General features: G+C 55.8%; 1 protein-coding gene across 1 annotated transcript in view; it reads left to right on the forward strand.

The window, feature by feature from the left end:
• Window positions 1-5362, forward strand: part of MBTPS1 (membrane bound transcription factor peptidase, site 1) — a 50900-nt gene extending 45538 nt beyond the window's left edge. The window contains exons 21-23 of the mRNA XM_058674075.1: window positions 456-582; window positions 3279-3409; window positions 4452-5362. Of these exons, the coding sequence (XP_058530058.1) occupies window positions 456-582; window positions 3279-3409; window positions 4452-4648 (455 nt within the window). The 3' untranslated portion in view covers window positions 4649-5362. The remainder of the gene's footprint in view (window positions 1-455; window positions 583-3278; window positions 3410-4451) is intronic.
• The last annotated feature ends 7380 nt before the right edge of the window (window positions 5363-12742 follow it).

Raw genomic sequence — 12742 nt, forward strand, 5'->3', positions numbered from 1 at the left:
ATGCAGGAGTTTGTTTTGTTTTTGGCCAGGGAATTAAATACTTTGGGGTGGGGGCGGATTTGTTTACGTAAGCCTGTCTGAGGGTCAGCTTCCTTGGGGGTAGCCTGGGGTGTGCACAGTGCGTGGCTCTTCCTGGGGAGTCCTGACACTTGGCTCAGCTCTGGCAGTGAGGGCATGTTGGGTGAGAGGAGCCAGGCGGCCACGGCCCCAGCTGCACAGATCCGGCTGCCAGCTCAGCAGGCTGCAGAGAAACACTATTGACAGCACCCTGTGCGTGGCATGGTGCTGAGGCCTCCCCATGTTGACAGCACCCTGTGCGTGGCACGGTGCTCAGGCCTCCCCATGTTGACAGCACCCTGTGCGTGGCTTGGTGCTGAGGCCTCCCATGTTGACAGCACCCTGTGTGTGGCTTGGTGCTGAGGCCTCCCCATGTTGTTGCTGTCGCCCCACCACAGGAAACCATCTGCACCGGTACTCCAAGGTTCTAGAGGCCCATCTGGGAGACCCGAAGCCTCGTCCTCTGCCGGCCTGTCCACACTTGTCTTGGGCCAAGCCACAGCCTTTGAATGAAACGGCACCCAGGTCAGTGAGTGCTTGCACTCCCTCTCTGTGGCAGGCCTGTGAGTCATGCGTCCTTTTTTTGGTTTTGTTTTTGTTTTATTAAGGAGAGAGTTGCATTTTCCTGGTATCATTATGAAGTAATTAGATCTTTGAGTCGGCTGTTTCTTGGAGGTTAACTAAATGCTGAGCTCCATGCTGACCTTTAGAAACGTTCTATGTGGAAGAGTGCTTTCTGATGGAAGTCAACTGTGGTTTAAATCTTGTTGAAAAGCCATGATCCTACCACCAAGTCACATGACAAAGCTCTGGCTCCTTAGTTTGTGTGCCACTGAGCCCCCTGGGTGAGATGCTGTTGGGCACTTCCTCTGTCATGCCTTGTGCCAGATTGCTGTGAGTACATGAGTACATTGGCTGTGCTGAGGGAGCCTGGCCACCGCTGGGGGATGGTGGCACGGGCCCCCATCTGCTTGTCCTGGCACCCAGCAGTGCGCTCTGCATGCTGCTTGCCGTTCCTTTGCTGGAGCCTTTGTTTGGGCACCCCTTCACGAGCCAGTTCAGTCCTTCTGGAGGGCACCTCCTCCATTTCTGTCTCTGTGGCAGCCCTGCCTGCGTGAGCCACTGCAGAGAGAATAGGGGCGCCTCCTAAGTGCCTGGATGGGGTGCTGGGGCCTGCTGTGTGGAAGCACAGACTAGGTGTCCCAGGGACAGCTGTGAGAATTTTCCTCCCAGTCTTCAGGCTGCCCATCATGCTGGGTGAGCAGCTGTGGTGTGGCCCAAGGGCTGCTCTCGCTGGTGTGACTGGGAAGGCTCCGGAAGCTTCTCTGCTTTGCCCACTGTCATTGGCACTCCAGGGCCGGGGTGACAGAATCAGCTCCTTATTGTCTCGTCAGCAGTTTTCTTCCTGAACTTCTAATTAATGAGTACTTTTCCATTCCCATTAACATCCCGTCATTTTAAAATTTCTGATAAGTTTCCATTTTTACATCCTGCTTATTTATAACCCATTATTATTTGAGCATTCAGCCCAGATTATATTCCAGCTGTGAACAGTGTTTGCTAAAGTTGCAGGAGGGCAGCTGGTGGTCACAGTGTTGTCAGGTCTCGCAGAAAGAGATGAGTGTCCTCTGGCCACCTGTCCACGTCAGATAATCCAGTACTGGACTGTGCTATCAGGTGATAACGTTCAGCTCCTGGAATTGGATTTTCAGAGTTCCTATCAGTAATTCCTTTTCCTTAACACGCTGCTGGCTCTCACTTTATCTCACATTTCACATCTTGCTGAGAACACTGCTTGGTCCCCAGACAGTCCCAAATCTTCAGAAGAGCCTGGGATCGGTGACTGACGGCCCCACACACCCTGCAGTGGGCACCTGACTCCTGGCATGGCTGCAGCCAGCTGCACAGCCTGGGAAGACCCCCGCCCGGTGGGTCGTGAGTGCAGTGTACTGTTGCCATGACTGCTTGTCTCGAAAGTGCTCTCACGAAATGATTAGCACCACAGCACAGGTTGTCACTGTGAGAATAAAAATAGAACCATGTAGGTTCTGCTACAAAGTCATGGACCCTAAATGTCACTGAGTGTAGCCTAATGGCATGGGTTTCATTTTCAGGCTGATACACCAGGAATGCAGAGTTTAGCCCAGCTGTGTAAAATGCAACAGGCTCTGGTCCTCATTGGCATTTCCCATGCCTCCTGTATCTGGGTGCTGTGGTGCCTAGAAAGCCCCTCTCAGGCCTGGCTGGGCCTCGGCTCCCTGTGGACTGTCATTGGAGAGCAGGCAGGCTCGGCGCCTTTGCCTTCACCCAGCTAGGGGCAGCGTGGGCCAGCAGCGTCCCGGTGGGTGAGCAGCAGGACGGTAGGGAGGTCGACGTTTGCAAACATCATACTTTCCCTTGTTTGCCAGCCACGACAGTTCAGATTTTCCATTTGCATCTTTGTGCTGCTAAAGGTGTCTGTCCGCCCTCCATGGTGTTCATTTCTGGTATGTTGGTCTGAAGTTGGCGGTTCCGTGCACCTCCCACGCCCTTGGCGCTGCTTGCTCACCAGCTTGGTGTGTGCCCCAGTCCACTGGCTGCCTTGCCTCATGTTTGTCAGCAGGTGTTACCTGCCGTGGCGCTGCCTCATAAAGGTTCCTAGTCTGCCCATGTGCCACCTCCTTCCAGAGCCTGTCCCAGAGGGTCTCTCAGGCTGCATGGTGACATTTCTAGCTCTGGGCACAGGTGGGAGCAGAGTCAGAACCCAGCCGAGCTGTGACAGGCTCATGAGCGGGGACTACACTGGGGCGTTTCCCTGTCCCGGGAGTGTCAGCCCAGCTGCTGTCACAGTGGACTCCAGGAGATGCCGACTGGTGACCGTCTCGGAGCTTTTTCTGGATTACTTTCTCTCGGGACCAAGAGTGTTTTAGGTTTTAAAGATCTTTAGATTTTAGAATATTTGTATATCCTATACTGAGACAGCTTGGGGACAGGATTCCAGTCTCACGTGAAGTCCTGTGCTGGCACACAGCACTGGGAACGTGCTGTGCCAGAGTCTTGTTGTACAGTGCTTTCAGTGCTCCTGGGTTCCACGAGGTCACTGTGGCATTTCCCTGTGGTGGTGCCATGTTGGTAGGCAGAAAATCTGATTTTGGAGGCTTTCTGGTTTCAGGCTTCTGGGTCAGGAGAGCCTCCCAGGCTCTTACAACTGCTTATGTTTGTTTTACTACATTTTTCTGAAGTAATCTTTGGAAACATCAAAAGTTGCTCTCCATCGACCTGGACAAAGTGGTGTTACCCAACTTCCGATCAAATCGCCCGCAAGTGCGGCCCTTGTCTCCTGGAGAAAGCGGTGCCTGGGACATGCCCGGAGGTGAGTTCCTGGTCTGCTGTGAGGCTGAGCCGGGCTGGATGTTGTTCTCAGTAGTCTCCTTCACTTCCCTGGGAGACTGCCTTCCTGGGAACTGTAGTGGTCTTAGCCCTTCTTGTGGGTCAAATCAACATGAAATGAAGACTTCATTGTTTTGCTTAGAAATGTCTACACAATTTCTCAAACTTGAACTTCTTTTTACTGTGACCAGGTGCTATGGCAGTTGTGCAAACATGTTCTGCTTGTACCCCGGGCACCCCGGGCACCCCAGGCACCGCGGCTGCTGGTCCACCATTGCTCCCACAGTCTCCTGCTGCCGGGATGGGCTTGGCTGAGCTAGTGGGGGGAGGGGTCGGAAGAGGAGTGAGTGCTCCTTAGGGTGTAATGCCTTTTGCTCCGCAGTGCCTGGGGCCGAATTCACTACGTGGGTGGGACTGCCTGGGACAGTTGGTTCAGATCACTCCTGTAGAACATGAGCAGCCCTTTGCCCTTTAGAGGCTTGCCACCCTGACTGGGACTTCTCCAGATTCTAGGAATTGACTAGGGACTGAGTCAGAACCGATGATTATGAATTCTGGAACCCTCGGTGGGGCTCGGTCGCATTTGTACTGCCGTTCTAACTTCTAGTCCTTCAGTGCCACTTCGGGTTTCCAGCCACTTGCGAAGTGTGCTGCTTATCTGCCGTGTGTCACCTGCCTTGCACCGTGGAACCCCAGCACATTCTGAGGCTGGGCCCACCTCTGCAGCTCACAGGAAGCCCTTGGAATTTCTCTTGACCCTTGTCTGGCAGAGCAGAGCTTTGGGGTCTGTGTCTGTCTGGGGTGAACCTGAGCAGGGCAGAGGCCAGTGGAGAAGCAGACCCTGCCCACTCCCCCACTCTGTGCATTTGTTGCCAAGGTGTAAAGTTGGGGTGTGCCTGCAAGCCCAGCCCATGAGACTCGCTGGGGTGTAGTTGCTGCTGCATGTCCGCTGGCCCAGTAGAAGCTGCAGCCAAGCTCTGAGCTCCGGGGTGTTATCCTGGTTGTTCACTGCTGTCCTCTTGCAGGGATCATGCCTGGCCGCTACAACCAGGAGGTTGGTCAGACCATTCCCGTCTTCGCCTTCCTGGGAGCCATGGTGGTCCTAGCCTTCTTTGTGGTCCAGATCAACAAGGCCAAGAGCAGGCCGAAACGGAGGAAGCCCCGGGTGAAGCGCCCACAGCTCATGCAGCAGGTTCACCCACCCAGGACCCCGTCAGTGTGAGTGCAGACTGGCCGACCGGGAGGGCCTCTGGGGGGCTGCCTCTGCACAGGCCTCCAGGATGCCGCTGTGAGGCTGTGGGTCTCCACGCTGAATGAGCCTCCCGGCCTGGGGGAAACAGGCCCGCTGTGCACCTGGAAACACCTCATGGCCGGGCCCAGCCTCAGTGACGTCACTCCAGGCAGCTGTGAGCACCAAAGACGAGCAGCCCTGCGAGGCCACGTGGGGCCATACGCTGGGAGAGCGGCAACAGGCCCGAGCTGCCGTGCGTTTGTGAACGGCTGTTTTCTATATTTATTGTTGGGAAAAAGTCACTTTAAAGACTTGTGCTATTTGGAAGCAAAGCTTTTTTTTTTGGTCAGTGGAATGCAATTTTTTTACTATTACATCATTGAGGAAGAACACAGATTCCATGATCTCCTTTTTTGGTGAAAGGACAGACTAATATTTGAGAGAAACCTGCACAAATCTGTGAAACAGAGATCTTTGCTTTATTTTTATATCAACTGCCATCATATTTTGTAATTAGGAATCTTCATCTCACCGCTGTTGGTGAAGACAGTTTTCAGTAATACACATCACGTGTATGAAGCTGACGAGCCTGTGTTAGGGGTCTTTTCCTACCTGTCCTTTTTCTCTGGAATGAGTTCTGAACCAGCCTGTCCCTTTTTTATTGAGATAAAATTCACATACCATAAAATTACCTGTTTGAAAGCATACGGCTAAGTCGTTCTTTCTCTGTGTTCTGGGTTCCGTGTCATCACTGCTGGCTCTCTGCTGGTGGGTTTGCATCGTTTCCCACAGAAACTCGCAGTGCGTGCCTCTCTCTGCCCTGCTGTCCCTGCTCGCTGTCTGCAGCAGCTTTTTCTGGACCACGTGGTCCTTTGCACCCCCCAGGTCTCCTAGGTGTGGCCTGGCTGGTGGACGCTGCCCATGGGGGCAGACCCTGGAGGGGCTCGTTCTCGGCTGGTGAGCGTGGGAGTCATTGTGTAGAGTGCCGCTAACGAGGCTTTGCGTACAAGGATTTGTGTGAACGTGTTTTTTGTTTCTGCTGAGTGTGTGAAGGTGCTTCAGAAAGTTTATGGGAAAAGGAAATTAAAACCTGATATACATTTTCAGTTAATTGGAGAAATGCCCTCTTAGACCTATGAATGAAAGGATGCCCATTTGTGTTTGATTTGGTGAAGAGTTGCCAAAGGTTTTCCCAGAGCAGCTGCATCTTTGCCTTTTGCCAGCGCTGCATGGGAGTTGGTCTGCACATCCACACCGACGCTGGAGCCGTCCGTCTCTGCTGCTCGCCTCCCCAGCAGTGATGGGGGAGGGTGCACTCACTGTGGTTTGGACTTGCCTGGCTACCAGCAGTGTTGGTACTGGCCATTGCCTCCTCTACTCCGGGGTCCTCTGCCTGTTGTTGGAGCCTTTGCCCGTTTAGGAGTGTGTTCTGTGTCTTGATGGTTGAATTGTAAGAGCTGTGTATTCCAGACACCAGTCCCTTGTCAGATACATGACATGACCTCGGTGCGTTGTGTTCTCAGCTTCCTTGTGGCGTCCTCAGAGGCATCAAGATGTTCTCACCTCAACGAAGCTCAGATTGACTCTCTCCCTGACTGCTGACTGTGGTTCCCAAGTAGCGTCTGCCTCACCGCTCACTGCCTGCCCAGCCTGGGTGTGTGCTGTGTCCTGGCCACGCAGCTGCTGCTCACAGGGGAGGAGAACCACCCAGAAGCAGATTGGGTGCCAACCAGGGGTGCTGAGGAGGCCATGGCCAGAAAATGACCTCAGCCAAGGGCAGAGGAGGAGCCGCTGAGGCTCCCGCCTCTCCTTTGTGGTGGTGTGTCCCTGGCAGGTCTCGTGAGCGCCTTGCAGCTTGAACTGCAGCCCAGTTGCTGCTGAAGCTCCCTGTGTCTGTCCTTGTGCGCCGTGAACCCCTGAAGTGCTCACTGCCTGGCTCGACACAAGTGGCCTGAGGCTGTCAGTGTTTGGCGTACGCTAGGTGGCCTGCACAACCTCAGAAGGTGGCCAAGGTCTGAGCGTGGCTTCTCGTCCAGGCCGGGTGAAGAGCCGTCATCACTCAGGGTGCCCCTTGTCTGCCAGCCAGGGGCTGCCTGAGCTGCTATCCACTCCTCAGAGCTGTAAGAGCCAGGTTCGCTGATGCATCCTGGGGCCAGGTAGGTTATAGGAATGAGGACTGCAGGTGAGGCAGCAGCAGGGGTGGTGGGCTGAGACCCACTGGGACACCCTCGGCCCTGTCTTGAGCAGCAAAACTTTAATTTAAGTCTGAAATCTAGGTTATGTAAAATCTCTAGAGTTTTAATGTTGCCAAGTGATTGAATGAAAGACCTATTTTGTGGGAAGCAGATGGTATTTTGATTTCCACTGAAACATGATCCTGGCTGGTGTGTGTGTGTGTGTGTGTGTGTGTGTGTGTGTGTGTAACGAAGTCCTGGACGAGGGAGCACTGGCCTGGGGGAATTTAGTGTTCAGGCTGGCTGTGTGGCCTTGTGTCTGCTTGTTTCCTTGGGGACTTGGAGCCTCATCCCCCAAAATGGCATTGGGACCAGGAAGAGAGGTGCCTTTCCTGTGGATTCTGGTGGGCTCTTAAGGTTGTTGTGCCTATGCAGTGTGTGCCTTCAGCACCAGCTCTGTCCTGGTCCTGTGCCAAGCACCTGATGTACACCCAGATGTGTACCCAGAGCGAGCACGCCCCTTGGAGATTTTGTGCTCAAGTCCTGGAGTGAGCAGTGGGGCCACTGTCGTGCTCATGGGTGGCAGTCACATGGCTATGGGGACGGAAGACAGTGTCTAGGCCTTGCAGAAAAGAGGACGGGGCAGAACAGCTGGCAGTGAAGGCACCTGTGTGTGCAGATGGCCACCACTGAGGGCACTGCTGGCTGTTGTGTGCAGGTGAGACGCCAGGCATGCCTTGTCCTGTGTCCAGGGCTCACCTATCGGCTACTTTCTCTGCTGCTCTGTCCTGAAGCATGTCCCACGCAGAGTGGCTCTGAGAGAACCATCCTTTGGAAGCAGGCTCCCTGTGGTGCCCTGGCTCTGGTGATGTTCCAGGCATCACACCCAGCAGAGCCCAAGCACCCAGGTCTGGCCTGGCCTTGGCTCTGCAGCCCTTGCCCACCACCTGTAGCTGAAGGATGCCCCTTAGCTGGAAAGTAATGGATTTTACTTAGGGTTTGATTTCCTGGACACAGCCAAGAGGCGAAGATTCCCAGAAGGTTTTCCTTTCTGTGCAGTGTTGGAAAATCATGATGCTTTTGATACGTAAGCAGACGATAACAGGATATGGTTTTGTTTGCTTTGGGAAGGAGGGTACTGCAGTTGAGTAGCTTAGAAATATAGTCATGGTCCTCAGCTCAGGTTGTCTTTTTTTTTTTTTTTTTAATTACTTTATTTTGACAATCTTTACATAGTTGTTTAGGGCACAAAGGGTCAAGGGCTACAGGAAAGTGGGTAAGACTATTGTTTCCACATTATTATTATTGTTATTATTGTTATTATTTTCTGTGTCTGGGATAAAGGGGGAGATAAAGGGAGAAGCCTGACCCAGACTCCCACCCATCCCAGGATCCCCGATGTGGGGCATGCTCTGAGGGTCCTGCTCGAGTGGTTTTGAGAATTCAGCAGTTCTGCATTGCTGCCAGTCTCACCATTCCAAGCACGGTGAGATCTCTCCAGAATCCATTGGCTGACGTGGTCCACCTTAGAGTCTCCATTTGCCCGGATTTTCACTGCCAACACCTGGCTGGGGTAGTTGATTGATTTGTTCTGTCTTCTGTCCTCTGTTGTGGTACCAGGTGTCCTCTGCAGGTTCCGATGGACTGCCATATCCTCCCTGTGCACCTGGACACGCTGTCCACTGCTCCGTCTGAGCCTCTGAGGAGGCCCAGCTCTGACGCTTGCACTCCATGGCAGACCATGGAACCTGCACTTCTCTCTGTGGTTGGGGTTCTGAGTCCGATAGTTCAACTGGGGACTCCAGATTTTCCTAAACCATTTGGGAAGGGCCTGAAAATCTGTTTTAAAAGCCCCCTCGCCTTACTGTGCATCCCAGCATTCCACCCACAAGCAAACACCCGCAGGGTTCGGGCAGAAGGCTGTCCCTGCCGGTTCATAGCTGCACTGTTTGTGGAATGACGGGTGTGGCGGAGGGTGAGTGGCCTGTGCGGGCAGAGACGCTGTGGAAGAGGAGTGGACTTCAGTTCATGGTGCCATGCAACCCTGTGCAGAACAACACCTCTTGGTGCTCCCCTTAGCAGAAAATGTCCAAAATGGGTATTTAACGCAGAAGGTTAGTGGTTGCCAGGGGAAAGGGTTCTTCCTGAGGAGCGATGAGAATGCTCTAGAACATTGTGATGTTACAAGGCACTGGGAATATGTGTAAAAAGCGTTGGGTCAGACAGTGACAAATGGCTGTGCCCGCCCCCCGTGCTCACAGGTGCACCCATCCCCAGGCGCTCTGCCTCGAGATGGTCTAGTGTGAGCATGGACCCGAGGGGTCAGGGCCCCGGTGACCCTGCCCAGTGCCCCCTCTGCCCACGGTGGCAAGAGCAGGTAGGCCTGGAGCTGGTCAAGAATGCTCCTCTCACTCCTGCCTGAGACCTACCTTTCTTGACGCACACTGGGTCTCGTGATCGTAACACTGGAGAAGCAGCCCTGTGTAAGAGGGAGGGGATGGGGTGCTCGGCGAGGCTTGTGCCTTAGGGCTGTCACAGCAGGCCCAGGCTGGCTGTGGAGCCCGGGGGAGCTGGGTCAGGGGGTTGGTGCGTTCACCTCTGCTGCTGCTGTAGCAAGGGCACTACACATGGGGGCTTCCAGAAACCCAAACACAGAAACACGGGTCTGGAGTTTGGAAGAGTGGAGTCCATCTCCCCGGGCTGAAGTCGGGGCATCAGCGGGGCTCACTCCCTCAGGGAGCCCGGGGGCACTGTGCTTCCTTTTCCAGCTTCTAGAAGCCACCCACTGCCCCAGCATGTGGCCCCTGCCTCTGCCTTGCAGCGACGCTCCAGTCTGCTGCTGTCTGACCTGGAACCCCTCTTGGCCCTGTGATAAGGACACCATGACAGGTAGGCTGCCCTGGGTGATTCAGGTCACTGCCTACCTTGGTGTCCTCCGCTCAGCTCGCAGGCAGTGTGAAGTGTTGTGGAAACACCTGGGGCCCTTGTCAGGCATCCAGTGGGGTCCCAGGTAAACTGCTACTGCTGGGGGTGCCCCAGGAGGTGTGATGCTCCCTTGTCTGAGACAGGGCACAGAGGAGTCTGCCCACTCAGAAGGGTGGCTGCCTGGTTGTGCTCACAGCATGGCCAGTTCTTAAAAGGAGGGAACGTTGCAGAAAATGAAGCATTCCTCCAGCCCCCACCCCAGACCAGCATCCAAGAAAGCCAGGAGCGGGGCTGGCTTTGGCAACTTGAGGAATTCCTGGGGTGATTGTGGAATGGCCAAGGTTTGGAGCAGTGTCCCAGAAGAGCCAGGAAGGTCAAACACAGGTGAGGGACTCAGGCACGCGTTCCCATGTCAATGCTGACAGCTGACACATATGTCCTGCCCCTTCTGTGGGCACTGAACCCATAGACTCGTGGCCATCCCCACCAGCCAGCTGGGTCCCGAGTCCTGCTGTCTGCTGACCTGCATGGTCTCTGGCAGTTGGAACACAAAGGGTACCTTGGAGTTCCAGGACCTTCTGCATGGAGCCCCTAGCCTGTCTTGCCACCATCTCCAGGGAGGTCTCAGGAGGGTCCTCAGAGCCCCAGGATGGGTGGGGACCTGCCTGGAGGGCAGCATCGGTCCCTGGGGGCCATGAGCTGGGTGCTCTGCTGAACCTTGCTGAACCCTCTGTCAGGGCCCACAGGGGCACCTTGGTGTGTCCAGGGTTTTCTGCCAGGCTTGGCGGGCTGGGCTGGGCTGGAGGTTGCAGTGTGGGGGAGGGGTGGAGAGGAGGAGGTGGCCGCCCCCTAGTGCTGCAGATGGGGCCCCGCAGGGCGCCCTCCGCAGCGGGAAAGGTCACCTGCCCAGGGGTGCTGCTGAGGGCAAATATCAAAGCCCCTCAGAATTAAGAGGTTTTTCGTTATTGCCTGGAATTTCACAGCCCAGTGGCCAATTTCTAAGTCATGCACATTAATGGGCAGCTAATGAGGGACCCACGGCAGGGACAGGGAAGCCCCCAGCCTGGAGCCAGATTAAGGAGAACAAAGACCCGAGGAAAGGCTGTGCGCTGGTCTCAGGAGAGCAAGAGTTACTTTGGCAGGTTGGAAGGCCTGGAACCATGTGAAAGCAGCATGGGCTTTCCCACCCCCAGCCCTGCCTGCCCCGGGCCTTCCCTCAGTGAGAGGATCGTGTTTTAAAGCCGGTCCCAGCTCAGCCGTGACCTGGCCTTCAGGCCAGGGCCCCACGCCCAGGTGGGCCTTGCTGGCCATAGGGCTCTCGCTCGTGGCTGGGACTGGCCTGGGGAGCCCCTGCTTGCCAGAATGTCCGCTCTGTGCTCTGCATAGGCGCCCCAGCCCATCGGTGCTTGCTTTGTTGCTGAGTGACTGATACACTAGTGTACTGTGACTGTATCCCAGGTGCCCAGGCTGTGGTAGGCTGTGGTGGGCTGGCAGCCTCCCTAGTTGGCCCCTGCCATGCCCTGGAGCCTGGGAGCAGGGGTTTATTTAGAAAAGGGGTCTTTGCCAATGTCATTAAGGACCTCATGATGAGATTATCCTGGATTGTCCAGGCAGATCCCAGATCCAGTGACGAGGGGCCTCAGAAGACACAGAGGCAGCAGTGCGGCCATCGGCAAGGACGCCAGAAGCCCCGGCCCTGGAGAAGCCGGAGGCCCGCTCCAGTCCTTCCAGAGGAGCGCGTTCTTGCCCACGCCTTGGCCTTGGAGCTGTGGCCTCCAGAACGGAATGGGGTGAATTCCTGGTGTAGGCCTGTGTGACAGTGACCATAATAGCTCCACCTAAGAGAGCCACCACACAGCCTCTTTTGCTAGACAGGCTCCTTTCTGGGGTCTGTTCATCCAGTCCCGTCTTCCAACTGCCCCCTCTTCCCACCCCCTCCCACACTGCCTGCCCTGGGCCATGTCACTCAGCATGGGGCAAGGAGGGCACGGTATTGCAGCCTTTGAAGGGGTCTGGTCCTGGTTCCTGCAAGCCACCTGCTTGGCCTGCCTGGGCCTAGCTCCTACTCCGAGCGCAGGGGAACTTGGGGGCCTTGGAATCTGGTGTGGACTCCTGTGACAGCCCTGCTCCTCAGCAGCAGTGTCCATGGCAGCCCTGAGCTCCCCCCGAGGCTGTGGGAGCCTGTGGTAGTCTGTGAGGAGAGCAGGATGGTGGCCCGCGGAGGTGGGCATGAGACTGCCCACTGGATGGGTGGTGGAGGGACTGAGAAGTAGGGGCCTCTCGTAGGCAGTATGGTAGCAGACAGGTGAGAGTTGATTGTAGGGGGCAGGCTCTGGCATTAAAGACCTCTGACTAGCTGCTCACACACACAGACTCTCGGTCCCCTGAACGAGCTCCCCCTGGGGCCGGGGCCTGGCCCTCCGTGCTTGAATGACCACAGGAAGGAAAGCGGGTTCTGGAAGCACACAGGGCAGACTCCAGTCTGCACCTCCACATGCCTGAGTTTTGCGGAACAGGACTAGGCTCTTCGCGGCTTTTCCAACCACCATAGCCGGAGGGCCCCAGTTTGGAGATCTTGGCCTCAAGTGTGGTGAGCGCCAGCTGTGGCAGCCTGCCCGGGAGCTTGGTGGGAATGTGGGATGCTGCCCAAGGTGGAAGGAGTCGGAGTTTGCTTTCTAACAAGGCCCCCAGTGGGTGTGAGCAGAGCCAGCTGGGATTGGGGCAGGAGGGAGGCAGCACGTGCCGCAGCAGATGGGACAGGGCACTGGCTCTGCCCCCGAGTGGCGGGTTGTGAGCCCTGTGTCTGCTGCCGCCCACTGCCCCTAGAGTGTAGAGGCCTCCCAGGGTGCTGCAATGAGCTCAGGGTGGGTGCCTGGCTCAGTCACCCCAGCTGAATGCCCTCAAAGCCGGCAGGGCAGCTGGGAAACCCCGCCCTGGGGAGGGGCCTGCACGAGGGCGGGCAGGAGGGGGCATCTTCAAAAGCCCT

Source organism: Ochotona princeps, chromosome 16, assembly GCF_030435755.1.
Source record: "Ochotona princeps isolate mOchPri1 chromosome 16, mOchPri1.hap1, whole genome shotgun sequence".
NCBI lineage: Eukaryota > Metazoa > Chordata > Mammalia > Lagomorpha > Ochotonidae > Ochotona > Ochotona princeps.